Below are 27854 nucleotides of genomic sequence, written 5' to 3'. Positions count from 1 at the left end.
AATATTATTTCAACCCCTACATAAAGGAGATCATGGTACTATTTGAACGTAACAACCGTGGTGCTTATTTTTAATATGGTTTAATTTAGTTTTGTTCTTCTTTTTATTTCATTTTTTAATCCTTTTTATTTTCTAAGACATTTAAAGGATATTATTTGTTAGTCAGATTTAAGTGCCTTGTTTACTCTAATTTTTCATGCAATTTAACATTTATTTCAAAGTTGGCATCCAAGCAGATTTGAGGGAGAAGCTCATGATCAAGCACTCAAAGATGAAGAAGGACGGATATTCTTGCAAACTCATTCTTCATCATGGCTACTATTCTCCTCCACCCTCCCTACCCCGCAGTCCCTCGCCTCCCCTGCCCCCCCCCCCGCCTCCCCCCCCGAGGTTTTTTGTTTAATTAATTCTTACTTTCATTTTTCTTCAATGCCATCTTTTTCTTTTTATTTTTATTTTTTATTTTTTTCTAAGATAATGTTTATTTTATTTTATGATAATTATTGCGCTGTGATGAAGCCAATTTGTGTTATGTCCTATATATATATATATATATATAGTTGTTTCCATGGAATGAAGATGAATTTTTTAAATAAAAATTTTAATTACGATTTTGTATGTGTAATATTTATTAAAAAAAAAAAAAAGCAGCAACAGGAAGTACATGGCTGCATGCTCAATCTAATCTGCATATGGTAGAGAATCGTGGGGTGGAACTGTTTAAAGAATTTATGAGAATGATATAATTATGTTCAGTTAATGTGTATCTTTAATAATAATTTTATAAAACTGACAAATATTTACAGAAAAACAACAAATGAAAATGTCTATATAGCTCGCTTATTAATGCAAAAGCTCGCTTATTAATGCAAATAAAATTTTTTAAACGTGTCTGTCTCGTATAATTTGGTCCAATGTATACTTTTTTGAACAAGCAATTGAAATTTAACCCCTTTCTTTTTTGAATAATTAAAATTCTAACAACATCTACTTAAAAAGTAATTTTTTTTGCAATCCAAAAATAACTAATTACAGTTTTGTTTTTAAATTACCAAAACACCCCATCCAATTTCTCAATATATTTTTTTTAAAGTTTTGCTATTGTTCTATTTTATTTTTTATTGTTAAAGTGTGCTTCCCTCTTTCATTAACTTAGACTTCGCCCCCATTTAGATATATAATTTTTTCTCTGTAGATATAAATAAATCGAAATGATTTTTTGATGATTCTGTGAGATGGGTTTTTGAGCTTTTATAGAGATATATAATGATCATTTTCAAAGAGAGAGAGAGAAAGAGGGAGAGAGACAGAGAGGTGGGTGGTGGTGAATGTGAAAATGTGAATTAAAGCAACACTTCAATCAATCGAAAGCAATCGGCTTTCATTAGTGACCTTCACACCAGTAGGCACAGCCATTGCCGGCCAGAGTTCATTTTAAGAAAAAATTGAAAACTTTAAATTTCATTAAAAATATATATATATATATATATATATATATATGAGAAAAATTAGGTATCAACGGCATCGAAAAATTGCCAGTAAGTTATTGGAGGTCTAGTAGCAGGCTGTACCAGATTGGCGTTCCTCTGGTTCATCGTCGTGTTTGGAGAAGAAGACATTAAAAAAAAAAAATTAAAAGTTAGACTTTTTGAAAGCTAAAAATAAGAAAAAGAAATTAACAAGGGTATTGTTGTAATATAAATTTTTTAGGACTGTATAGAGTTTGTTTTGCATTGTGAGTGAGTAGAATTTCTCCTACTTAAATTATCTATTTTATTATTTTTGTTTCACTTTAATGATTTTAACTGTTTTTTGATATGATTTATTTCAATATGATTACAGGAAAGTGAAGAAGATGAGCTTTTTTATAAAATAAATCATATATTAAAATTAAAACAAATAAGTTTCTTAAGACATATTTTAAGCAAAAATAAATAAATAAATAAAATAAAGAACAAGAAACAAACTATAATCGGAGAAGAGAATGTAATTCTAGGGATTTTTGGTCCATTGTCTACACAAATAAGGTGTAAACGTATATGCCCATCATTATGATCTGCCAATCTCTAATGATTATCTCCTTAAGTTAAATGAATTTTAGAAATAAAGCATTTTTTCTGAGAAGCCTTTTCCTTCCTCTCAACCAAGACATTTGGAACCTACGGTAAAATTTTTCCTCAAACTCCATCGTCAACCAGTATTATAGCATCAACAATAAAATCCAACTGTGAAAATTTTGAAGCTCTATACTAAGCCATCAATCTTCTAGTGTAGCAATGGCCTTTAGGAATAATGATCCAAGTCATCGGTAAATTTTCCTGATATTTGTGCACTATTTGGAAATTATCAATGATACTATTGGGACTTCCAGTAGACATTTTGATAATTGCCTTGCTAATTTATGCAGTGTGATTATTTTTTTTTTTTCTTTTCTCCGATTTCTTTTAAGAAATACGAAGGCTATATATAGGATATATGAACCTCACATATACACGCGCACAGGTTTTTTTACAAACAGACCTCACACTTGGAGCTTTGAAGAGGCACTCATATGCTTGAAGGAGAAATATTTGTTGTGAGACATATTTTTTGTTTTCCATGTCTACTTTATATCACAAAGTGTACCAAATGTTTCACCTCAGGCAACAAAAAAGAAAAGGAAAGAAACAAAGTCGTCGTTTTGGGACAAGGGGCTTAAAATATAACGTTGCTAATATAGCGTATCAGTATGACTCAAAAAGTGATAAGACAACTGTTAATTCATCTCCTTGGTATAAAAGAGCTGATACTCCCATTTGTTCAGCTCCATATTTTGAAAGGACTCCCTTCAACTTTCTTTGTACCTACTTTTTTCCAGTACGTCGAAAGGACTGTCGCATTTGACTTAGCCTGCAATATCGCATCAATTCAGAGCTTGATTTAATTTTAAAAAACAGAAAAAAAACCATCAAACATTGAATATAACATAGTCCATTATGGTTTAGCAACATTGCAGTTACCAGCATCACTCCTGTTTACAATTCAGCTAGGTCTTATTTCCATTAATTTTATCCAAGTAGGCACTGTCAAAGTCAGATTCTAAAACTAGTCAAAGAAGGCATGCAAAAAAAAATGCATCACAACTAGTCAGCAAGGCCATAAACTAGCCATGGAAGAAAACTATATGCGGAAAAAATAGTCACAAAAGCCAGAGTAGAAAGATACCAGAACCACAAATGCCAAAAAGAAAAAAAAAACATAAAAAAACAAAAAATGTAGAAAGAAATATGTATCTTACAACTAGTTACTTCTCGTATCCTTATTAGCATTTTAGTATAAGGGTCAGAGACTCAGGGCAAAGCAATTTTACCAAAAAAGGTGTTCGACAGTTCTAATACACACCAAATCTGATAAGAGTAACATTAGGATACAAGTATAATAGCAGAGCATGACAGCAAGACGGTGTGGAAACTCCATAAAAAATGCAACACCAACATCATTCTTAAAAACCGGAACTAAGGTTTACTGCTATATTTAAAGAGTAAACGCAGCTGCGGTCTATTATAAACTTATACAATGTTCATGCAAATTACCGCCAACACTACTGGAGCATCTGAAAGTATGCTTATCAAGCCACCAAATCATGGCTATCAAGGGATAAAAGAAATGTTGGAAATTGAAATCGAGAACAAATCCAATATTATTTTTATCAAAAGAGAAGAGCATATGTTTCTATCCCAGCACCTTGTAAGGTGGGTTGAAAGGTTGAACATTGACAGCTACAAATTAAATTAATATTGACCAAAATGTAAGCAAAAAGAGCGGCCCCCCCTGAAAAAAAAAAAGAAAAAAAAAGGAAAATCCAAACAGTTCAGTGAGAAAACCGAATCCTCTGAGAAGCAAACATTTTGCTTCACATGGCCAAGGCCACATACTTTTCTTAGTTAAACAGTAAATGTTGATCATACAGCAAATAATCTTGCCAAGTCGACTTCTTATTTACTTGTTTATTTTTCCATAGCCGTGTGCATATAAATAAGTCAAAACCGTTGTCCGCCTTTGAGCTACATTGATCAGGCTCCATATCGCTGCATGCTCAAGAGCTTAATATTTATTTTTTCAATCGTTGGCATGGGTGGTTTGGGAAAGACCACACTTGCTAGAAAAATTTATAACATTACCCCGTATCAAGAATTGTTGTGTGGGTTATTGTATCTCAAGAATACAAAATCAGAATGTTAATTATTGATACATTGAAGTGTTTTGTGCAAATATAAGACGAAACATATAAAATTTCGATCACGGTGGAAATATCGAAGGTTTAAAATTTAAAAATTTCTATGAAAATATCGAAATGTATCGAATATCGATAAAAAAGATGGAAATTTATTTTAAAAAATAATTTTTTTTTTAAATTTTAGCATTAGCTTATTTAAACAATCAATTATCAAATTGATTATAAAAATTACAAAAATATTAAATAGATATTATATTTTTCTAAACCAATTTAATTTATAATAAGTGTTAATAATTATAAATAAAATATTATTGATAAAAATATACAAAAAATATATATTTGATAAATTATTTATTTTACAATTACATTATAATTTATAAATATCATTCAATACTCATAGAACTCTTAGATAATTGAAAATTATTAATATTTTTATCATTTTCATTTTGAGATGTAAAATATGAAAAGTAACTATTAAAAAATATATCTCTTTAATAATTTTTCATGTAATTATTAATATATTAACTATGAAGATCTTGTATTAAATATAATTATCTTTAGTGTTTAGTATAATATATTCTATCATTTTTTATTTTTATTTACTTAATATTATTAATTTAAATGTTATTAATATCAATTCTACATAATATTATATTTCCATGTTATTATTTCTCATTCTTATATACTCAATTATTAACTTGTAATTATGGGATTCTAATGAATCTATCTTATACAAAATATATAGCAAGTATATATATATATATATATATTTAATCAATGAATTAAACTTATTAAAGTTATTGAATTCAATTCACTTTATTTTATTTATATTATTAAATACTTAAAAAACAATTAAATATTAAAAAAAATTACTAAAGTTAATTTGGTAAAATAATTTACTAAACAGACATAATGTTTTTAAATGTTTTATTAAAAAAATTCATTGATATTTTCAAAATTTTTATGAAAATTTTTAAATTTTTACATAAAAAATTTTGAAATTTTGATGGATATTATGGATTTTTTAATCAAATTATTAAGTATTTAATATAGATATTTTAATGGAAATTTCCATAGAAATTTGAGTGAAATTTCAAAAGTTTCAATGGATATTATGGAAATTCTATTCGTTTTCATTTGGAAGCTAAATTTTATTTCAATCCTTTAAAAAAATAAAAATTTCGAGAAAATTTTGAATAAATTTCGGATATTTTAAACCTTGGATATGAACTTATATGTCCACAAATTTATTGGTTGATAATTCCTTTCAAATGTAATAATTTTTTTTTTCCAAAAAATATACTTTTATAAGTTGGTATTACTTTTATAAATTAGTATTATAATACAAATTTCAAAATTTTGTGAGTTCTAGTTTCATATGACTGCTTAGGCTCAATTTCAAAGTTTGTCTAGGATTCACGCTCATCAAAGTAAACAAACCAAGTTCAAGTTTTTTATTTTTAGAAGACCAAAACTCAAATCTAAATTTTAAAGTCATAACTTCAATTTAACATGGATTATATATATATATATATATATATGATTGAAAACTAGAAAGAAAAATATAATAAGATTAGCTAGTGATTAAATTTTATAGTTTTGAATTTCTACTATGAAATAAGGAACTTTAATTTTATATTTTTAAAACAAAAAACACTTAAATGAAATACAAAAAGCTTACAAAAAATTTGGTACTGTATAATAAAATAATCTCATGTCATTTGCAGATGTTTAAGCTACGAAATAAAGTTTAAGATATCTTATAGAATAAATATAAATTTTATCAAAAATGACGATAAATTTTATTTGAGATAATAAATATAAACTTTATCAAAGTGGCAGGATAAAAATAAAGTTTGTAAGATTTTATTAGTATGATATTATGTTTTCAATATTTAATATTATTGTCCCTTCTATAAAGGAAAGGAGACACCATTTCAAGGTAGCAACAACGGTGCTTAATCTTAATGCGTTTGAGCTGGATTTTGTTCTTATTTTGTTATTACATTTCTTAGATGAATTTTAATATTAATAAAGTCCTTATTATTTTTAATGCTAATCAGATTTAAGTGCCTTATTTATTTATTTATTTTTCATTCAATTTAACATTTATTTCAAGTTAGCATGCCAAGCAATCGAGATTGCAAATGTTAAAAACAGCTAGATATATTAGTTGGTAAATAAACATCTCGTTGCCCATAGTTTTACTATAGGGGAAAAAACATTCGAGTGCTCTCAATTATTAACTATTTTAATTATGAGCAAAAGGTTATTTACTATTTTGCATTTATTTATTTAACGAATTTAATTATTTTAAATTTACCTAATGTTTAAATGAGAATGACATTTTTTTTTCTTTTTTTGGTTTTTGGAATAATGTAATCAGAAGTCTTTATATTATAGTCACATTTAGGCCTTCAAACTATTTTTATTTTATTTTATTTTTTTAAGAATTTGCTAATTTGTCTAACCATTTGTCTCTAACGAACTTTATCATGAGAGAATAAAGTAATATACAGTTTAGGGGCAATAAACACTAAAAAAGAACTAACTAATATTTTTAAATGTATTTTTCAACAAAATAAATATGTTTTACCAATAATAATTTAAAAATCTTAAAAAATAATCTTTATAGGAAATCATGAAAATAAAATTAGGGAAGTACTTTATCCTTTATTTTATTTTTTTTAAAAAAAAGATAAAAATATTAAAATAAGTATAAATTATTTTTCAAAAAATTTTATTCTTAAAATCAAATGCCAATTTGGGGAACATTTGGATTTTTTCCCATCATCATCGTCAAAACTCACCATGATTACATTTGTAGAATGCAAATACTTGGGCTCTAACCACTTGAGAATTTTTGGAAAACTTGCCAACTTGCCAACTTACGGATCCTAAAGATTACAGAATGTGATATGTCGTCTCGGAGGCTATATGTCATGGCGGGTGAATTTCCTTTAAAACGATTTGTTTAAACTTTCCCATGTGGGAACTGGAGAGACATGCAATGCCCAACCTGTCTGCATTTGGTCATCCAGAATTGTTACCATTTGAGAAATCTTCCAGATGAACTCTGGAGCTTCACTAATCTCAAAATGGTACAGGTATCCAAAATGGCGCAAGATTTGAAGGAGAAGCTCATAATGATGCTATCCTTTTCTTTGTTTATTTATTTATTTTTTTTCCCTAATATAATGTTTATTTTATTTTTATGCTAATTATTCTACTGAGATGTAGTCAATTTGTATGATATCTGATATTATATGTATCCTAGGCATGGCATTATTTAATAGCGTTGAATATTAGTGTATTAATTTTTAATATATGAAAACAATTAAACAAACTTATCAGTACTTGCAATCGTTCAGTGCACATTTCCAAATAGGATCCTATGCCTCCTGCAGCACCCAAGATAGCAGCTTTGAAACCAGGTGCTCCACCTTTGACCTTGGCATTTTCCCTTCTACCAGTATTTTCTTCCACCACTTTTGCAACACAAAGATAACAATATCATGACCGTCATCAAAGTTATGTATTTAATGTTAAGAAAATTTTGCACCTTAAAGGTACCTAAAATTTACACCCAAGAAAGTACAGAAGAACATTAATGCATTCATATGAAGCACCAAATAAACAAAACATGAGGAAGCAGAAAAACATGATTTAGAAAGAAGTTATGTTCATAATCATATTATTTTATGTTTTCATTTATGTTTAAGATTTATAACATACAATCGGCTACCAATTGAATCTTTTTGGATCATCATAAACATTAATAATTATACACACACTCGAATGTTTTTTATATTTGTAACAAAACAGCCAGCTTCATATTTTACATACACGATTAGTAGCAAATAAAATCGTGTTTGATTTTGCATTCTTCTTTTCTAATGTATAACTTGATGGAGAACCAATTATCTTGATATAAAATTATAAAATATATCAAGACACCATTGCTGCTGATCATTAATGATCAAGGACTTTCTTCTGTGCAACAATTAACTTAAGATAGAAAATTCTATGACTCCTGCAATTGAATCCCAAATCAACATGACTGAATGAAAAACCATAAAAAAGAAACTGAAATACAAAGAAGTATCTTGCATGCCATGTGGAAATCAAAAAGACACAAACTAAGTGCTTAGATTGCAAAACACAAGAAGGGTTATAACCTTTTACTCCTTGATCAAGAGCAGTATGCATCGTGCATCATTAGAGCAGCAGCTTCTCCATTCAATGGATCAGATGGGTTTGGATACATAACGGACTGAGGAAGAAATACTTCAACCACATTGATGAGGTCTGAGAAAAATTTTAAAATGAAAATAATTAATCCTAAATTTCCAAAAGTAATAGCATTATCACTGAGCAAGAAAAAGAAATACAAAAAAGAATATATCTTGTTGGGTTTGTATTCCTAAACCATAAAAAGTTTCCATAAGCAAAGAAAGTAAAGAATTGACATACCAAACATGGAGCTCCATGTCTGGTTGATAACATCTAAAAAAGCCGAGCCAGACCTAGACGTCAAGAAACACCAAAGAAGTCAGACTCCAATATTAGCTTCACAATGGATTTGCATCTTACAAATTATAGAATTCAAAAAGGAAAATATCAAGCCAAAATGCTAAATGTTTAGCATCTGCCAACTCACATTTCGTCAACATTTGGATAGTAGACTTGTTAATAAACCCAATAGATCGAGATTTATAAAGATAAGCATCTGGCAGCTCCACCCTTATCCTCCATAAACCTCCCTGATAAGGACCTGACATATTCCATAGCCCAAGAATTCCATTCCAAGTTTTGGTTTATCTACAAACATAATCATCATACCTCCATTGAGGAAAGTTAAAAACTGGCAAACTTACAATCCCTCAATGAAGAAGAATCAGAGAAGAACATAAGTAAATTTTCTGACAAGTCAAAATTCCAAACTAAATTGAATGGTTAGCTTAGATATTTGGACATATTTCAACAGTCAAAATGCTCAAAGTATGTATTTTACATAAGAGAAATGTTAATGCCAAATGTGTAGCTATGCAAATAAATCAAATTTTTTAAAATTTATTTCTAACCAAACAAGATTAGCAAGATAATAACAAATAACACAAGAATGCTAATGTTTACAACAAACTAAGGATAATGACCATACTAAATATTAACAGAGGCTATAACTTACACTACTGAAGCAGAACCATACTAAATAATAGCCATTCAAAGTGACACGAAAGAAAGTAGAGAAATGACATTCACTCAAAATGTCAGACAGGATGCATGTTAATGTATTTTGAAATGTAAATGAGAGTAACATAATCTCACATGTAGCACAGTAGCAGTTGCAGAATAAGGTAGTCACTAGCTTTTGAAGAGACTCAAAGTGAATTGTGCAAAAGAGTAACTAACCTGTAATAGTCACAAACTTGGTCTAGCTACTTCCCCAACACATTCCCACTACAGCCAGTATCCTGTTATAACAACAATAGACAACAAAAAATTAAAAACAATCCAAAAGAACTCCAAATATTAATTGTAATAGGTATTATGCAACATAATTGATATGTATCATACACACTTTCCCTACAGCCAGTATCCTGCTCAATGAGCCTCCTGCAACCAAAAATCAAAACTTTTGAATTAAATATCAAAGCAAGAAGTTCAACAAAAAATCAGAAGAAAAAAAGGCAACAATCACTATGAAATATAAAAACACACACTCCCTTTCAGCCAAAAGATTAAATTCTGTAAGTGGGAAACCAGACCTCATCTATGCTCTTTGCAGTCTGAAGTCTGTTATACATCACATGCCAATTTGGTTTAACAACCTGAAAACAAATATTCTTGTAAAAAACCAAAAGCGCAGTAAAATTCCCATATACAGATAAAACTATATTTCAGGAAGAATAATAACCAAAACTTAATTCATCTTAATGGTTCTGTTCCTTTTCCGCTGATCACCAGCATTGGATGAAAGCCAGACCCAACAGATCCAGCCAGAACATCATAAAACAGATACCTGGTACATGGATGTTCATTTCGTAAGTGGCAAGTAAATTTCCTTTCTTGAAAGGGAAAAGTCCATAAAATTAGCAGTTAATAGCACAAATAACATTAAGGTATGATAAAAGATGGTAAAGTAGGTGTAGGTGTTAATTGCAAGCAAGCACTCCAAGTATCAGCTTCAACTGTTTCAAATGAGTTCCACCATTTTGAAGAGTCTGCGGACGTATCCATATTATGTCAGATTTTCCTCCTTTTGGCCATGCATTTTGTTTTCTGTTTACATGGGCATCATAGGGCTAGTAAACATTTAAGTAAAACAATAGCAACCAAAAATGAAAAGCTACTTATTAAAAAAAAAAAAAAAAAAAAAAAAAAAAAGGCATAGATTTCTATACCGTAAAGTTTTAGAAACCATAAACCTCAAAGGACAGATGTCAAAGTTTAAGGTCGAAAAAACAGAACAGATTCGCCAGTGAGGAATACTTCAGCAAAACACCCAACCTAACAGAGACAGAATTACCTGATGCAGGTAGATATTACCTTTACTTTCCTCTTTCTCTCTGTATTGCCCCTGAATTTCAGAAGTAAGACTATCAACTTCTTGAACCCTTTCTTCAAGGTAGACCTGTGAAATAACAACAAGATAAAAGAGATCAAGTTACAAACACCATACAATAAATATATCAATATCTATATATATATATATATATATATATATATATATATATATTTCATATATATTGATAATTGAACAAACTTGCACTTTCTTAACATACACCATTGCCATCGTTAACCTGCTAAAACAACCTAAGAAAACAGAAATTACAATGAAAATAATCACAACTTAGAAGCACTATTTTCAAGTTTTAAAGCAAAATCTGAGAACAGAGAGAAAATCAAAAAGTATTCAAAAGAAAAATCATGCAAATGATAATGTGATATGAGACTAGCCACCACTTGCGCACACATGCACAGAGTTATAAAGTTATTTTGATAAATCATGTGAAATTCCCAGGTCTTTTGAGAAAATATACCGTTTTGAAAGCCTTCTCCAGAAGCTTCACAATAAATGGGCGTTTCAGTATTGAACTAACGAAAACCCAATACCCAATAACAAAAATACATCAAAAAAGATATATATATATATATATATATATATTAAACCTCCCAAACCCCCTAACCGAATCCCCCAACCAAAACGAATGACCACACTAAGAGAGAAATAGAGCTCAAACAAAATAACAAGTGGAAGATTGATGAATGCGCAAAATACCTTACAGACATGGGTGAAGCGAATAGCCAAGGGCCTGGATTGACGTCTCACGGACTTAGTCCATCGATTCAAATATACATCGAAACCGGAAATCCTATGAATATCAGTTATTATCAGAAGAGTTGCGCGGCTGCCGGAGAGAGATAGCCAGAAAGAGATCGTTGACCACCTCACTCGGCCCATTTTAGGATTTTTGTTATAATGCTTATATTAGGAAATTACTCAGCGTTCGCTTTATTTTTTATTTTTATTTTGGTTAATTTCATTTACTTCCCTCCACTGAAATTTAATTTAAATCGCTCACATGAAAACACCAAAAACAAAGCCAAGCTACTCTACTTCAACCAGCAAAGATTGAAAATGCATTTTGTCATAAACATATTATTTTGAAGTGCTTTCCTTTTATATATTTTTGAGCATGTTAAATTTGTTCAATCCAATAATTCCAAATTCTTTTAAAAATATATTTTTAAATGGTTCAATTGTAAAGTTTTGTACAACCACATATGCTCGATTGTAAGCTTCTGAACATAGTAAAGTTGTTCACTTGTATACTTCTGAACATCTTCAAAATTATAATTGATTATTTTGGAGTGTTCAATCATAAATTTCTGTCTAAATTTTCAAATGTTAGATTGAAAACTTCTGAACGTTGTTATTTTGTTTAGTTATATACTTCTGAACATGCAATTTCACACAGACACATTTTTAGATACTCGGTTGTAAATTTTTGTGCAGTTTTAAAATGTTTGTTTGTATACTTTTGAACATATTAAAAATTTTCAATTGTAAATGTTTGAACTAAATTTAGCGATATTCAATTTTGAACTAAATTATCAAATGTCCTAATTTTATTTAGAGATAAAAATGCAAAACTACAATGGAAATGCTTTATATCAATCACACAAAATAAAAGTACAAAAAAGTCATCTAGAGATTGCATTTAGTGTCATAATCATAAACTAATTTGTTCAAAACTATGGACTGTCTAAATCTATCATCTCCTGAATGGTTGCATCATCTAAAATTAAATCCTTGAAAGCTTTTATTTGAAGTGCATATGGTGTTTCCATCCTTGGGCACATATTTAATGACGTTTAAACCATTTATCAGCAACTGGCGGCATAAGACATCCTGATACCATGAACAACTACAACAACAACAAAGGTAACAAAAATATTTGATAGATAAAAGCCAAACATCTTAAGAATGCTCGGATGGACGCTTCTGAAAATTAAAAAATGTTCAGTTTTAAATTGTCAAATAAAAGACGAATTTTAATATATTAAGATCAAATATAAGAGTGTTGTTCCGACCTGCTCGTTGATAAGTGATAGGAAAAAAATCTAAACTAAAGTAACCATCACAAAATATAAAAAAAAAATTAAATATATCTTACTGTTTCTATATTTTTGGGTTTCCATAATTTATAAATAATTATTGTATCTACAACTCTAGTTTATAACGGAATATAAGTTAGATGGAGATGTAATGTATTATTTGAGAGGAAGAATAAAGAGATTATTTAAATAAATTTAGTTAATAAATATCCTTAATAGTAATTTTAAATAGGGATAAAAATATAAATAAAAAATGAGAGTGTATAGAATCCAAACGGTAGTACGAGTAGAAATTCTCTATTTAGTATGACTAGGTATGGCCACATGCGTTGCATGTGGACCGCTATTTAATAGTGTTAAATATTGTTTTATTAATTTTTTTGTTATATATAAAATTAAACAATTTGATTTGTCTAATAAAAAATTATTAACGTATAATAAAATTTAAGATATTACAAATGATACTATCAATTTCAAAAAAGTTTTATCCAAAAAATAAAATAGTATAGAGAACTAAAATTAATATGTATAAATCTCTGTATGTATTAATATTGTTATTATTTTTTGTTGATAAATTTTAAACATTTTTATTGGAATAGGATGAGACAATTTTGACCTTTCTTCTAAAATGAATGAGACTATTCAGATGGGGATAAGTAACTCTATTTATATTTTTTGATATATATATATATATATATATATATGTCGGATCAAGCTGATAATTTTTATATTCAAGTTTAAAATTCAAGAATTAGGATGAAAAGATAGATAAGATATAAAAATAATTTAAATGGTTGAAAAAATGATGGCTTAAACTGCTAAAAGATATATTTAACTTATATATTATTAAAGGTAAAGAAGTTAAGTATAAAAAATTTTCACCACTTTTCCTCATTATTATAAAATTAATATTCATTTTATATATTTAACTAAAGCAAAATAAATGTTTTAATATAATAAAAATGTTTACTTCACATTTTTTTTCAACTTAGCCATTTTTATTTATTTAAACTAAAACTATAATAAATTTATATAATATAATTACAAAACTAATACTATTCAAAAACTAAAATAATCAATAAAATTTGATAAATGAATAAATATGTATCATTAACTAATTAAATATGTGAATTATATTTTTATTTCCTTTTAAGTTAGAATTTTTTAATTTTGTTAGAATTTTTTAATTTTGTCATCAAGTTGAGGCATGGAGTCTCTCAGAGTGCACAAACACCTGCATCTTTGTTCAATTCAATCCGCTGCATGTCATCATCCAAGCTTTTTGTTGGAGGTAATTTAAATGGCATAAATTTTATTGAAATGGTGAATATATAAATATGTAGCTTATTATGTGAGATCCCACATCGGTTGAAAAGGAGAACGAAGCATGCCATATAAGTGGGTGTGGATACCTTTCCCTTACGACGCGTTTTGACAAAACCGTGCGGGCTGGGCCCAAAGCGGATAATATCACATGCGGGTGGAGTGGGTTGTTATAGATGGTATCAGAGCCAGTATCCGGATCGGTGTGCCAGCGAGGATGTTGGGCCCCAAGGGGGGTGGATTGTGAGATCTCACATCGGTTGGAAAGGGGAACGAAGCATGCCATATAAGTAGGTGTAGATACCTTTCCCTTGAGAGGCCTTTTAAAACCGTGCAGGCTTGGCCCAAAGAGGACAATATCTCATGCGGGTGAACTGGGCTGTTACATATTATTATCATGTACATTTGTGAGTCATGAGTTGCTCACTTTGATGTGTGGATTTTAGGCCTTTCTTATGGAACAGATGTCCAATCTCTTTGGGATGCTTTCTCTGGCTTTGGTGATGTTGTTAAGGGTGAGTTCTTATGTTCTCTATTTGTGTAAGTAAATACAACCCTGTTCAAAAAAGCTACATCACTATTGTAAATATGTGTAATGGTAGATTCTGTTTCTGTATTTCTAACTTGTGTGGTGGGATTAAAAGTGTTGCTTGTGTACCACACAATGCATATTCCCTGTAAATTCACCTTTTAAAAGCTGCTAGTCAGGTTTTGCTGTTCTTGGTTCAAATTCACAACTTTTGTTTGAACTTCTGCTAGTTGGGCGGTTTGTACCCTGTTATATCAGGCCAGCTATTGTACTTTAGGAGAATATGTTGCTGCTGTCAATGTCATGAGATCCAGTTGACTTCTTTTTAGTAGATTCTAGTGTCTTGAGAATGAGATATAAAATCAACTTTATTTTAAGTTAGAATTTTATGGTTATTAATGTTGAAGTATAACCCCTGTGTTGAAGTGGAGACAGGGTCTGACATGGATAAGTGAGCTGCATAGGTGTATCCCCACTTTGGCTCATATGACAGGTGTCATTGTGAATTGTAAAAGAGTGAGCGTGCATGAAAGTGTGAGTGAAAGAATCTTTATTATAATAGAAATATAATGATCATTTTAATGATGTAAGCATTTTGGATAAATACTGATATATTGAATGAAAAAGGAGCTGAGCTCACACAATTCTCTCCTCTAACGTCTCTTTCTCTCTCTCTTGTATTTTTCTGCACAATACAGAAATATTACAGAGGTTCAAAACCATTAACATGGTATCAGAGCTTCTCAATCAAATCTGAGACTGGGATAAAAACTATGAGGTAAAAAAAAAAAAAAAAAAAAAACAAATTTGAGCAAGTCTGAAAAAAAAATCGAAAATATTGGTTTCTTGTGTTGTAAGATCAGCATAAACAATGGTTGGATTTGAAGTGAGAGCTCCGATATTCTTAGGTGAGAATTATGAGTTCTAGAGGATTAAGATGGTGACTATCTTCAAATCTTATGGGCTTTGGAGATTTATGGAGAGAGGAATCCCGATTTCAGATGAGAAGAAAAAGGGAAAAAGTGAAGAAGCTGAAGGAAGTTCAGCAATGGAGTTTTACATAAAGGATGCAAAGGCCTTGGGAATTATCCAAGGTGCTGTTTCAGATTAGATCTCTCCAAGGATAGTAAATGCAGAAACCTCGAAAGAAGCTTGGGAGCTACTGTACAAAGAATTTCATGGTGGTGAACAGGTAAGATTTGTAAAACCTCAAAGTCTAAGGAGGGAATTTGAATATACCAAAATGAAAGAGGATGAAACATTATCTAGTTATCTTACTAGATTGAATGATTTGATAAATAAGATGAAAACCTTCGGAGAGAGCTTATCTAATGAGAGGTTGGTTCAAAAGGTTTTAATTAGTTTGACTAAACCTTATGAGCTTATATGCTTGATAATAGAAAATACTAAGGATCTGGAATCAGTAGAATTTCAAGAAGTGGTTGCAATTCTTAAAAGCCAAGAACAGACACTTGACTTGCATGTCATTGATTTCACAGAGAAAGCCTTCTCCACCTTATTTGTGAACAATCATGCTGCAAACTCTAAAACACAAAACAAAGGAGTAATACACTCCAATGCAGCTAAATTCCAGAAGACTTGGACTTCAAGAGAGAAGAAGTGGGAACTGACGCAGAGATCTCAGTACAAATTTCATGGAAACCAAGCTCATTCTGTGAATACTGTTCATGGTGGAAACAGATGGCACGTTGGAGGTAACCAAGAAAATTCAAAACCACAGTGTAGAACATGTGGCAAATACCATTTTGGAGAGTGTAGATTCAAAGCGAAACCAAAGTGCTATAATTGTGACATATTTGGGCATTGGGCAAGAGAGTGTATAAATGGGAAGAATGTGCAGAAAGCAAATTGCACAAATTAAATGGAGTTGATAGGCAACATGTTTTATGCAGCTAGTGAGCTTGAAAAGTCAAGTAAGGGCAGTGAATGGTATATAGACAGTGGATGTAGCAATCATATGAAAAGGAATATGGATTTTTTGATTGATGTTAAAAAGAATTTGTATGGAAGAGTTCAAATGCCCAATGGTACACTAGAAAGCATAGATGGGAAATGTACATTGGTGATTGATACTGACAGAGGCAAGAAGCAAATTAAAGAGGCAATGTATTTACCTGGTTTGAAAGAAAATTTGTTGAGTGTTGGTCAAATGGATGAGCATGGCTATTATCTAATGTTTGGTGGAGGAATGTGTTATATATATGATGGACCTATATTAGAAAATTCTATTGTGAAAGTTGAAGCAAAGACAAACCAATGCTATCAACAGTTTGCTCTAACAGCTCAAATAGATTTCAGTGTGGAAACTTGGCATAAAAGGGTGGGACACCTACACTTGAATGCACTACTGGAGTTAAAGAAGAGGGATATGGTTTTGGGATTACCAAAACTTGAGGAAACCATGAAAATATATGAAGGATGTCAAATTGGAAAGCAGCATCGAGAAGTCTTTCAAAAGAATAAGGCCTGGATAGCAAGTCAGCCATTACAATTGGTTCATACTGACTTGTGTGGTCCAATGCAGACAGAAACCCTTGCTAGAAACAGGTACTTTATGCTTCTTGTAGATGATTATACACGCATGGTTTGGGTATACTTTCTAAGAAATAAATCTGAAGCTTTTACTTGCTTCAAGAAATTTAAATCCATGGTTGAACTTCAAAGTGGGTTTAAGATCAAATGTGTGAGAAATGAAAAAGGAGGAGAGTTCATATCTGCTGAATTTATTAAATTCTGTGAGTTTGAGGCTATTCGAAGACAAATGACAGTAGCCTACACTCCACAACATAATGGAGTAGTTGAAAGGAAGAATAGAGTAGTTTGTTGAAATGGCTAAGGCTATGTTGCATGATAAACAAATGCCTTATTACCTATGGGGAGAAGCTGTTCATATAGCTGTGTACTTGCTTAACAGATGTCCTACTAAAGCACTTGATGGTGTAACTCCTTTTGAATCTTATAGTGGAAGAAAACCAGGAATCGCACGCCTGAAAATTTTTGGTTTTCTATGTTATGTCCATGTTCCAGCTGAGACAAGGCAAAAATGGAATCCTAAAAGCATAAAAGGGATCTTTATAGGATATAGAACTTGTAAGAAGGGTTATAGGGTGTTTGATCCTATAACTAAGAAGCTGATTTTGTCCAGAGATGTTGTATTTGATGAAGAAAATTCATGGGATTGGCAGGAAAGTGCATGTAATGGAAGTCAAAATGTAATTTCTGCAGCAATTGATAACTGTAAGGTTTCGAGAAGGAATCCAGTGGTTGAAGATATTCATCATACCCCAGAAAAGTCAGGACAAGAAGTTTTAGGTTTAGAAGGAGCTACAAATAGCAAGGGTGGTATGTCAAATGTGTATGAAAGTTCAAGTATGAGTTCTGTTCATTCAAAAACTGATAGATTGCATGTTAGTTCTAAACATACACCAGTAAAATGGCAAAGTCGTACTGATATTTTGGCTAAATGCAATAATTGTATCATTGAGCCTGAAAATTATAAAGAGGCAGCTCAAAGTCAGTCTTGGATCAAGGCAATGACAAATGAGTTAGAGATGATTGAGAAAAACAACACATGGGAGTTGGTGAATAGACCAAAAGATAAGCCAGTGATCAGTGTTAAATGGGTATACAAGACTAAATTCAATTTAGATGGTTCAATTCAAAAGAATAAAGCCAGATTAATGGTTAAGGGGTATGCACAAAAACCAAGTGTGGATTTCAATTAAACCTTTGCCCCAGTTGCTAGACTTGATACCATTAGAACCTTAATTGCTTTGGCAGCTCGCAAAAGTTGAAAATTGTATAAGCTTGACGTTAAATCAGTATTTTTAAATGGTATGCTGTGAAATGAGGTGTATGTAGAGTAACCGGATGGATTTATGATTGAAGGGCATGAAGATAAGGTATACAAATTGCACAAGGCTCTATATGGTTTAAAACAGGCGCCTTGAGCCTGGTACAGTGAAATTGATGCATACTTGTGTGAAAGTGGGTTTCAAAAGAGTCAAAAGTGAAGCCACTCTTTATACAAGGACCAGGGGAGAAACAGGCATATTGATTATTGCTATATATGTTGATGACATAGTGTATACAGGAAATGATAATGAGATGCTTCATTGGTTCAAGGAATACATGATGAAACGATATGAAATGACAGATTTAGGATTGCTGCATCATTTTCTTGGCATGGGAGTAATACAAACAGGTTCAAGCATTTTCGTGCACCAGAAGAAATATGCTTCCACATTGCTAAACAAGTTTTGCTTCACAAGTTGCAATCTAGTTCTCACACCATTAGTTACAAATGAGAAACTTAGCAAAGAAGATGGAAGTGAAGCTGCAGATGAAGAGGTGTATCAAAAAATTGTGGGAAGTTTTCTATACCTTACGGCTACAAGACTAGATATCATGTTTGCTGCAAGTCTTCTAGCAAGATTCATGCATTGTCCCACAAAGAAGCATCTTGGTACAGCAAAGAAAGTACTAAAGTATGTCAAAGGTACCTTAGACTATGGAATAAAATATGTCAAGGGAAAACAAATTGTGTTAGTGGGATATTGTGACAGTGATTGGAGTGGATCTGTGGATGTCATGAAAAGCACATCTGGATATGCCTTTAGTTTTGGAAGTGGAGTACTTTCATGGGCCTCGATAAAACAGAATTGTGTAGCACTTTCTACAGCTGAGGCAGAATATATTAGTGCATCAGAAGCAACTGCACAAGCAATATGGCTTCGGTTTGTACTTGAGGATTTTGGTGAAATGCAAGCTGAAGCCACTCCTCTACATTGTGACAATACTTCAGCTATTGCCATTACTAAAAATCCAGTTTTTTACCAAAAAACCAAACATATTGATAGGAGGTATCATTTTATCAAAGAAGCCTTACAAGATGGGGTGATTGACTTGACATATTGTTCTTTTGAAGAACAGGTTGTAGACATATTTACTAAGCCTTTATCAAGGGATCGGTTTAATTTCTTGAGAGACAAGCTAGGAGTTGTTTCAGCACAGAGGTTACAGGGGAGTGTTGAAGTATAACTCCTGTGCTGACGCAGAGATAGGGTCTGACATGGATAAGTGAGCTGCATAGGTGTATCCCCACTTTGGCTCATATGCCAGGTGTCATTATGAATTGTAAAAGAGTGAGAGTGCATGAAAATGTGAGTGAGAATCTTTATTATGACATAAATGTAATGATCATTTTAATGATGTAAACATTTTGGATAAATACTGATATATTGAATGAAAAGGGAGCTGAGCTCACACAATTCTCTCCTCTAACCTCTCTTTCTCTCTCTCTCATATTTTTCTGCACAACACAGAAATATTACAGAGCTTCAAAACCATTAACAATTAACTTACCAATGGTTTTAATATTCGGTTTTCCCATTTTCAGGGATATTCTTTTTCTTCCAGAAAATAGTTATTAATTACAGTGAGGGAGCATTGTGCATTTGTTCAGAAGTACAAGTGTTGTGCTTTGCAGGATATTTTGTCATCGGGTTAGGTTTTGAGTACTAAATAAAAACTTGGGGTTGATCCTGGCAGTTTCATTCATGCTTATGTTACTTTTTTTATTCCCCACTAATTGTTGCAATGTGGGATTTGCCATGATTGTAGTGGGTATGGTTCCTTCTTTAGCTGCCTGCCTTATCCTTTTTCCCTAGTGAAATATCTTTTTGGTTTTACGATGTTTTCCACGTTTTTATTGTTCTAAGTGGATGATTTTGTTCTACAACGAGGGTTATTATTGATAGGAATACTGGGAGGTCTAGGGGATTCGGTTTTGTCAACTTCTCCAGCGATGACTCTGCTAGCTCGGCACTATCTGCAATGGATGGCCAGGTTAGAAATAGAGTTTGATGATAATCTAATGTATTATATTTCTTTAAGAACTATTACCTTATTTTTGAATAAGTATATGGTAATCGTGAAATACTGATTTTCAGGATTTACAAGGGCGTCATATTCGTGTGAGTTATGCTACTGAGAGGTCCGAATCTAGTGGTAGATCCTTTGGTGGCGGTGGTGGTGGAGGTTATCGTGGTGGTGATGGTGGTTTTGGTAGAGGCCGGGCTGGGGATTTTGTCTTTAAGTACGCATTCCCTTGCTGTCCATTTAGGCTTTTTGCTTCATTAGTTGTTTAGAATTAAGTTGCATGATTTGTCTCTTTTTAATTTGCTCTTCTACTACATTTTTCAGTGATTGCTCTAATATATGAAGCAATTTGTTATGACTTGTGGCCACCTTTTTTAACCGTCTCAAATTTTCATTAAAATATGTGAATTGGAGCTTTCATTTGTTACTGGAAGTTAACATCAATTCAAATCATATGATTTTATCTAAACCGATATGTACTAATCTACTGAGCCAGATTATTGCCAAAAAATAAATCTATTTAGCCACATCTAATTCGATTGTTAATAAAGATTAATTTGATAAAGTTAGACGAGATTTATTTTGAATGCTTCTGTTTATTATTGGTTTGGCATGAAAGAGCGAATAACAAAGAAAATACCATCTTCGATATGCTTTCTAAATTGATTAAAATCCTGAATTGAATGGATGGGCGTGTAGAATGGAAGAATTGAAATTGGATTAAAGGATTCTGAAACCGTAGCATACTGTAACTGTGACTTGAAAGAAATTCTTTTGTATGGGTGAAAAAACAGATTGTTTCTCCCCAAACTCTTATCATCTTCATGTTGTTTCAAATGTTGATTTAGGCGAAACTGCCTCTTTCGTTATAATTATAATGAGTTTAATATTGATTAAATAGTACTCCTCTCTCTCTCTCTCTCTATATATATATATATATATATATGTATAAATTATATATACTTATATATCTATCCATGATTCTAATCTAATGGCACCATGCTGCCTTCTGTAGTGGAAACTGTACTGTTTGTGAATACTTCAAATTTGCATGATCATCTCAATCAATGATTAAAAACTAACATCCTAGAAGGGAGTAACATCCATTAGCATCGATTATGAAATATGCTAGTATTAATATTGGGTATATACAAATTTAATGTGATAAATATTAAAGGTTGCTATATTTTCTATTACATTTTTAAATTAGGATTTTTAATTGAAAAGATATTGCTGGTATGACATAGCACACATCACCATCATGTATCCCAATATAAGTTAAGAGAGGTAAATTCCCCCCCAAAAAAAAAAAAAAAATTTCCATCTGTTGCCAAAATTGCCGCATTTTCAAATACAATTTTCTTTTTTAATCAGTATCATCATAGTGTTTGCTATATCACCAAATAGATAAAATGTTGATAGTATTATGCATTTACCACTAAAATACTAGATCAAAATCTAAAATTAAAAATATATAAAATTATAAACACATTAGCCATATAAAAATAAGTCTCAACTCGGTATACATGCACAAAGTCCATATTAAAGCTAAAATTAATCTCTATAATTAACATGATATGTGACCTACCATCTCAAAGCAAAATTAAAGAGCATTAATAGCTCAACTAGCATTGGACTAATTTATTTGTATATATACATATACATATATAAAAATATATACTATTATATTCATAGTTTTCTTGATTCTTCATTATAATATACCATTTGATTCCTCATGATAATATACCATTCTTACAGAGAGAGAAAGATGTCAAATTAGATATATTCTCCCCAACGTTTTGCGTAAAGGGTCAGCACTACTTTTCAAGTGCTTTATTCTCTCATGGTGAATGTTGAAGTGTAATAATAACGTGCAAAACAAGATTTTTAGTTTGAATTCTTGTTTACAATGGAGGTTAGGAATTTTGTTGTTTCTTTTATTTTTTGTAAGGCATACTCTTTAGACTGCTTTAGTATCTCATTCCTTTCCAGCAAATAATCATGGAAATTAAGGAACAAATAAGTTATGTAGTAAAGTCATATATATCCAAAACCCTCTTCAAAGATAAGTATATGTCTTCTTCTATATTTAAACATATTTGCTAATCACTTGTAAAGCATACAATTAGCTTTGTTGTGAAAAAAAAAAGAAAAAAAAGAAAAAAAAAATGACTGACGTTGTTGCTAGTTTTGCCTTGGAGAACTTGAAAAATTTGCTCATCCATGAAGCAAATTTGTTTCGTAGAGTGAAGGACGATGTCAATTTGCTTCAAGATGATTTTGGCTTTATGGATGCCTTTCTCAAAGATTCTGAAGAGAAAGGAGATGATCATTACATGGTGAAGGAGTTAATCAACCAAATCAGAGACACTGCTTTTGAGGCTGAGGATGTCATAAACACATACATGGCTCAAGTTATTAAGCAACGGAGGAGGAACCTGCTGCTGAAACTGCTCCATTGCTTTGATCATGCAGCCGTGCTTCACCATGTTGCCGAGAAAACCCCCAGCATCAAAAGAAAGATTGAGAATATTTATGCCAATAAAACAGCATTTGGCATAGAAGCTCAATCTCATGCAGATGAAGAGGCAGAACAATCACTTCAACAACGCCGGAGAAATGTTGAGGAAGAGGATGTGGTGGGCTTTGGTGATGACACAGCAAAATTGGTCTATCGGCTTCTCGATCGAGGCAGATTACAACGCAAGGTAATTTCAATCATAGGCATGGGTGGTTTGGGAAAGACCACGCTTGCTAGAAAAATTTACAACAACAATCATATCAAGAATCATTTTGATCACTATGCATGGGTTAGTGTATCTAAAGAATACAAAACCAGGATGTTGATTTTTGATATATTGGAGTGTGTTGGGCATATATCAGACGAAAAAACATATAAAATGTCTGACGAACAACTTAAAGTCACATTGCGTGACAACTTGAAAGGAAAGAGATATTTTGTCGTCATGGATGATGTGTGGAAACCTCACTTTTGGGATGAGATAAGAGCATGTTTTCCCGACGACTCAAATGGAAGCAGAATTTTAATCACCAGTCGGGAAAAAGAAGTTGCCTCGCATGCTAGCTCAACTCCTCCTTATTTTTTACCATTTCTTGATAAGGAAACAAGTTGGGAACTCTTGTGCAAGAAGGTGTTTCGAGGAGAAAAATATCCTTCAAATCTAGAAAGTCTCGGGAGGCAACTTGCTGAAAGTTGTAAAGGTTTACCACTTTCTATTGTGGTATTGGGAGGTATTCTGGCAAACAAAGAGAAGACACAACAAACATGGTCCAAATTTATTGGCAATGTCAATTGGTTCCTCATCGACGATGACAACAATCATTGTTCAGATATTCTTGCTCTGAGCTACAAGCACTTGCCACGTAAATTAAGACTATGTTTCTTGTATGTCGGTGTCTTCCCTGAAGATTTTCTGATCCCTGCAAGGACATTAATTCAAATGTGGGTTGCCGAAGGATTCATATCTATTCAACATGACAGCAGAAAGATGGATGAAATTGATGTTGCTGAATACTACTTGGAACAGCTCATCGATCGAAGTTTGATCCAGGTAGCAAGTAGGAGAAGCCACGGAGGCGTGAAGACTTGTCGTATCCATGATCTTGTAAGAGATTTCTGCATAAAGATGAGCATTCAAGAGAAATTTTATGAGGTTCGTGTGAATAATGCTGACCTTAGATGTTCATCAAGTAGTACCATCCCTCGAAGACTATCCATACAAGGTAACATTGATTCTGAAAGCATTTCCTCCCCAAGCACTATCAATGATTCAATTTCTGTTGGGTCTTTGTTGTTATTTACCTCATATTTTCATTACAACCCTTTGAAATGGGCTTCGAAGAACTTTAAGTTTATCCGGTTGTTGTCCGTTGAGGTTATGTATTCATCTCATCTATCGCCTACTTTTCTTAATGAAATAGGACAACTAGTTTTTCTAAGATACCTCAAAATAGCATTTTGGGCAAGCCATAAGCAAATATTTGTTGTGCGGAGTCCATTTTTTGTTTCGGAATCATTTCCTGCTTCCATATGCAAGCTTCCATATCTTGAAACAATTCAATTGACACAGATTGGTATGTGCATTCCAAATAAGATATGGATGATGAAGCAATTAAGATATCTCTATGTGAGTCCTAGAATGGAATTACAACCACCTTCAAAAGTTGGTCACACTTTAAGTAACCTGAAAGTCCTTTCCTGTGTACAAGTTGATGAGAAAACTTCCATTCTCTTTCGAAAATCTTTGTTCCCAAATTTGAGGAAACTGCATTTAATAATTAAATGGGAAAGCGAGATTGATGAATCTGTGGCGTCAGAAACATTGGCAAGTCTAGAGTCTTTGCAAAACCTGCAAATCTTGAAATTGAGTTGGTTCGAATTCGGGCAACGGTTGGATTTGTTCCCATCATCATCATCAAAACTCACCAAGATTACATTTGAAAGTTGCAAATTCTTGGACTCAAACCACTTGATGGAAAGTCTTGGGAAACTTGCCAACTTACAGATCCTAAAGATTAAAAGATGTGATATTTCGTCTCGGCAGCTACATTTCATGGCGGGTGAATTTCCGCAGTTGGAAGTCTTTAAAATGATTGGTTTAAAAGATATTGAAACGTGGGAACTGGAGACACATGCAATGCCTAACCTTCAGCATCTGGTTATCGATGGATGTGCAGATTTGAGAAATCTTCCAGATGAACTCTGGAGCTTGGCTAACCTCAGAATGGTACAGGTAACGGACATCAAAACAGATTTGAAGGAGAAGCTCATGATCAAGCAATCAAAGATGAAGGAGCATGGATATTCTTTCAAACTCATCATAAGTTGAAACTGATCCTTCATCTTGGCTATTAATACTGCTCCCCCGCAACCACTAGGTGGTGATGAAGATAAGTCCGTGCAGTTGAGATAGGTCCCTTGGATAGGTCTCTTAGCTCACGTGTGGATTGATGTATCTGTTATACCAGTCAATGTATATCGAGTCAATATATATCTGATACCCTTTTGAACCATCAGATAACGCTCACATCCTTGTATAAATAGCTGTATCATCTGTTCAATAAAATAACACTTACTTTATTCCTTATTTTGTGTGCTGCTCTTACGTGGTATCAGTGCCATAAAACTCATACGAGTATTACCGATCCAATGGCTAGTTTAACCTCCTCTGTTATTGTTCCAGCTTCCACAATTCCTAAACTCTCTGAAGTTACGTTGCCCACATATAGCTTTCCATTTAAATTAGAACAAAACAATTATATCATCTGGAAGTCTCAAGTATAAGCAGCAATAATAGGTGGTAATATGGAATGCTTCATTGATGGAAGCCTTACTCCTCCTCCACCAACCGTGACGACATATTCAACAGACAATGATCAAATTGTTGAGTTGCAAGTTCCAAACTCGGAGTTCTACCTGTGGAGGCATCTAGATCAGCTCTTCTTGCTTGGATTCGGTCGTCGATTTCCTCTGATATATTGACCCAGATCACTAAAGCTTCAACAGCAGCAACTTCTCATCAACTCTGGCATTCTCTTGAATGTCTATTTGGATGCCAATCATGAGCCAAAATTATGCAACTCGAGATCCAATTTCAAACTACCAAGAAGGACTCTCTCACAATGACATCTTATATCACTAAAATGAAAAGTATTGCTGACTCTTTAATTATGGCTGGCTTAAATATCTCTGATGAAGACTTTGTTATGCAGTTGCTTGCAGGATTGCCTCTGGAGTATGATGCTGTAATTGCAAATATAAATTCTAGCCGCATGCCGTATGATATAGAAGAAATACAATCTCTACTATTGAATCAAGAGGCTTGGATTCTACAAGCAAACTCATCTGATATTTTGACAGCCAATATTGCAAATAAGCAATCTAAAAGGTATGGCCGAACTAGCAATACTGGACATAATAATGGTTCCAACAGGGCGTATGAGTTTGGAAATAATTCCAATAATCAGTTCAACAATAGAGGAAATCAGACCACACGTGGACGTGGAAGGGGCCGTGGTCGTAGTACTCCAAATAGACTTGTTTGTCAGATTTGCAAAATACCGGGTCATGGAGCAGACAAGTGCAAGCATCGGTTTGATGATACTTTCACTGCTCAATCTAACAATAATGTCTTTTATGCTTCACCTGATATGGTTACAGCACCAGAATGGCTCATGGATAGTGGAGCTACAAACCACATCACCTCTGAACCATCCAATATTACAGAGAGAAGCGACTACTATGGTGATGAAAAACTAATTGTCGGTAATGGCCAAGGTTTGGATATCAAACATACTGGTTGCTCTTCTTTTCATACTCCTCATGGAAAAGTTCATTTAAATAATATGTTGCATGTTTCAAAAATTAAAAGAAATCTCTTGAGTATATCTAAATTAACATCTGATAATAATGCTATTATGGAGTTTAATTCCCATTTTGATTTTGTTTTTGTGAAGGACAAGGATACGAAGAAGGTACTGCTTCAAAGAGGGTTAAAGATGGTCTCTATCAAGTGCTCTTACCCAATGTGTCACGTGTTCCTCATAGGAATATTAATTTATTTTTTGCTTCATTGAATAATGCTCCTGGATAGCTTTATAATTTTAATTCTACCTTTTCTATTCATCAATTATGGCATTTTAGATTAGGTCATCCTTCTAATATTATTTTGCCTAAAGTTGTTTCAAAAGGGTATTAGATATATATATTGACTAGATATACATTGACTAGTATAACATGTACATCAATCCACACGTGAGCTAAGAGACCTATCCAAGGGATCTATCTCAACTGCACGGACTTATCTTTTGATTCAATGCTACTTTTTTAATAAATAGATTACCTACCAAAGTACTCAATTCTGATTCATGACCTTTTCAAAAATTATTTAATAAAAATTTTGATTTTTCTTTTTTAAAATGCTCTTTGGGTGGTGAGTGTTATCCTTATTTAAGACCCTACAGATCAAACAAATTTTCTTATGACAAAGGCTATTGTATTTTTTTGGGCAACACATTGGTATCCTGGTCCTCAAGAAAACAACAAGTTGTTGCCCGATCTAGTACGGAATCGGAATACAGAGCACTCGTTCTAGGGGCTGCTGAAATCTCTTGGTTGCACCAATTAATGTTAGAACTCAATCTCTTCTCACCTGCAGTTCCTGCACTTTGGTGTGATAACAAGGGTGCTGGTTCACTGGCTGCTAATCCGGTGTTTCATAGTCGTACCAAGCATATCGAAAT

The 27854-nt window shown here is 32.3% G+C and overlaps 2 protein-coding genes and 1 pseudogene across 2 annotated transcripts; 2 read left to right on the top strand and 1 right to left on the bottom strand.

The window, feature by feature from the left end:
• Positions 1–7982: 7982 nt before the first annotated feature.
• On the bottom strand, positions 7983–11772 carry LOC132803052 (ubiquitin-conjugating enzyme E2 5-like; annotated as a pseudogene).
• Positions 11773–12640: 868 nt separating this feature from the next.
• Positions 12641–21044, top strand: LOC132803109 (glycine-rich RNA-binding protein 4, mitochondrial-like). The gene is made up of 5 exons (XM_060815349.1): positions 12641–12665; positions 14016–14129; positions 14608–14680; positions 20456–20558; positions 20663–21044. Exons 1-5 carry the CDS (start codon positions 12641–12643, stop codon positions 20858–20860), a joined length of 513 nt encoding a protein of 170 aa, XP_060671332.1. The 3' UTR covers positions 20861–21044.
• A 1715-nt stretch (positions 21045–22759) lies between these two features.
• Positions 22760–25441, top strand: LOC132803108 (disease resistance protein RPP13-like). Its single transcript, XM_060815348.1, has one exon. It carries the CDS (start codon positions 22760–22762, stop codon positions 25439–25441), a length of 2682 nt encoding a protein of 893 aa, XP_060671331.1.
• The last annotated feature ends 2413 nt before the right edge of the window (positions 25442–27854 follow it).

The sequence above is a fragment of the Ziziphus jujuba genome, chromosome 3 (genome assembly GCF_031755915.1).
Source record: "Ziziphus jujuba cultivar Dongzao chromosome 3, ASM3175591v1".
Classification (NCBI taxonomy): Eukaryota; Viridiplantae; Streptophyta; class Magnoliopsida; order Rosales; family Rhamnaceae; genus Ziziphus; species Ziziphus jujuba.
This window is presented reverse-complemented; position numbering and strand designations above follow the sequence as displayed.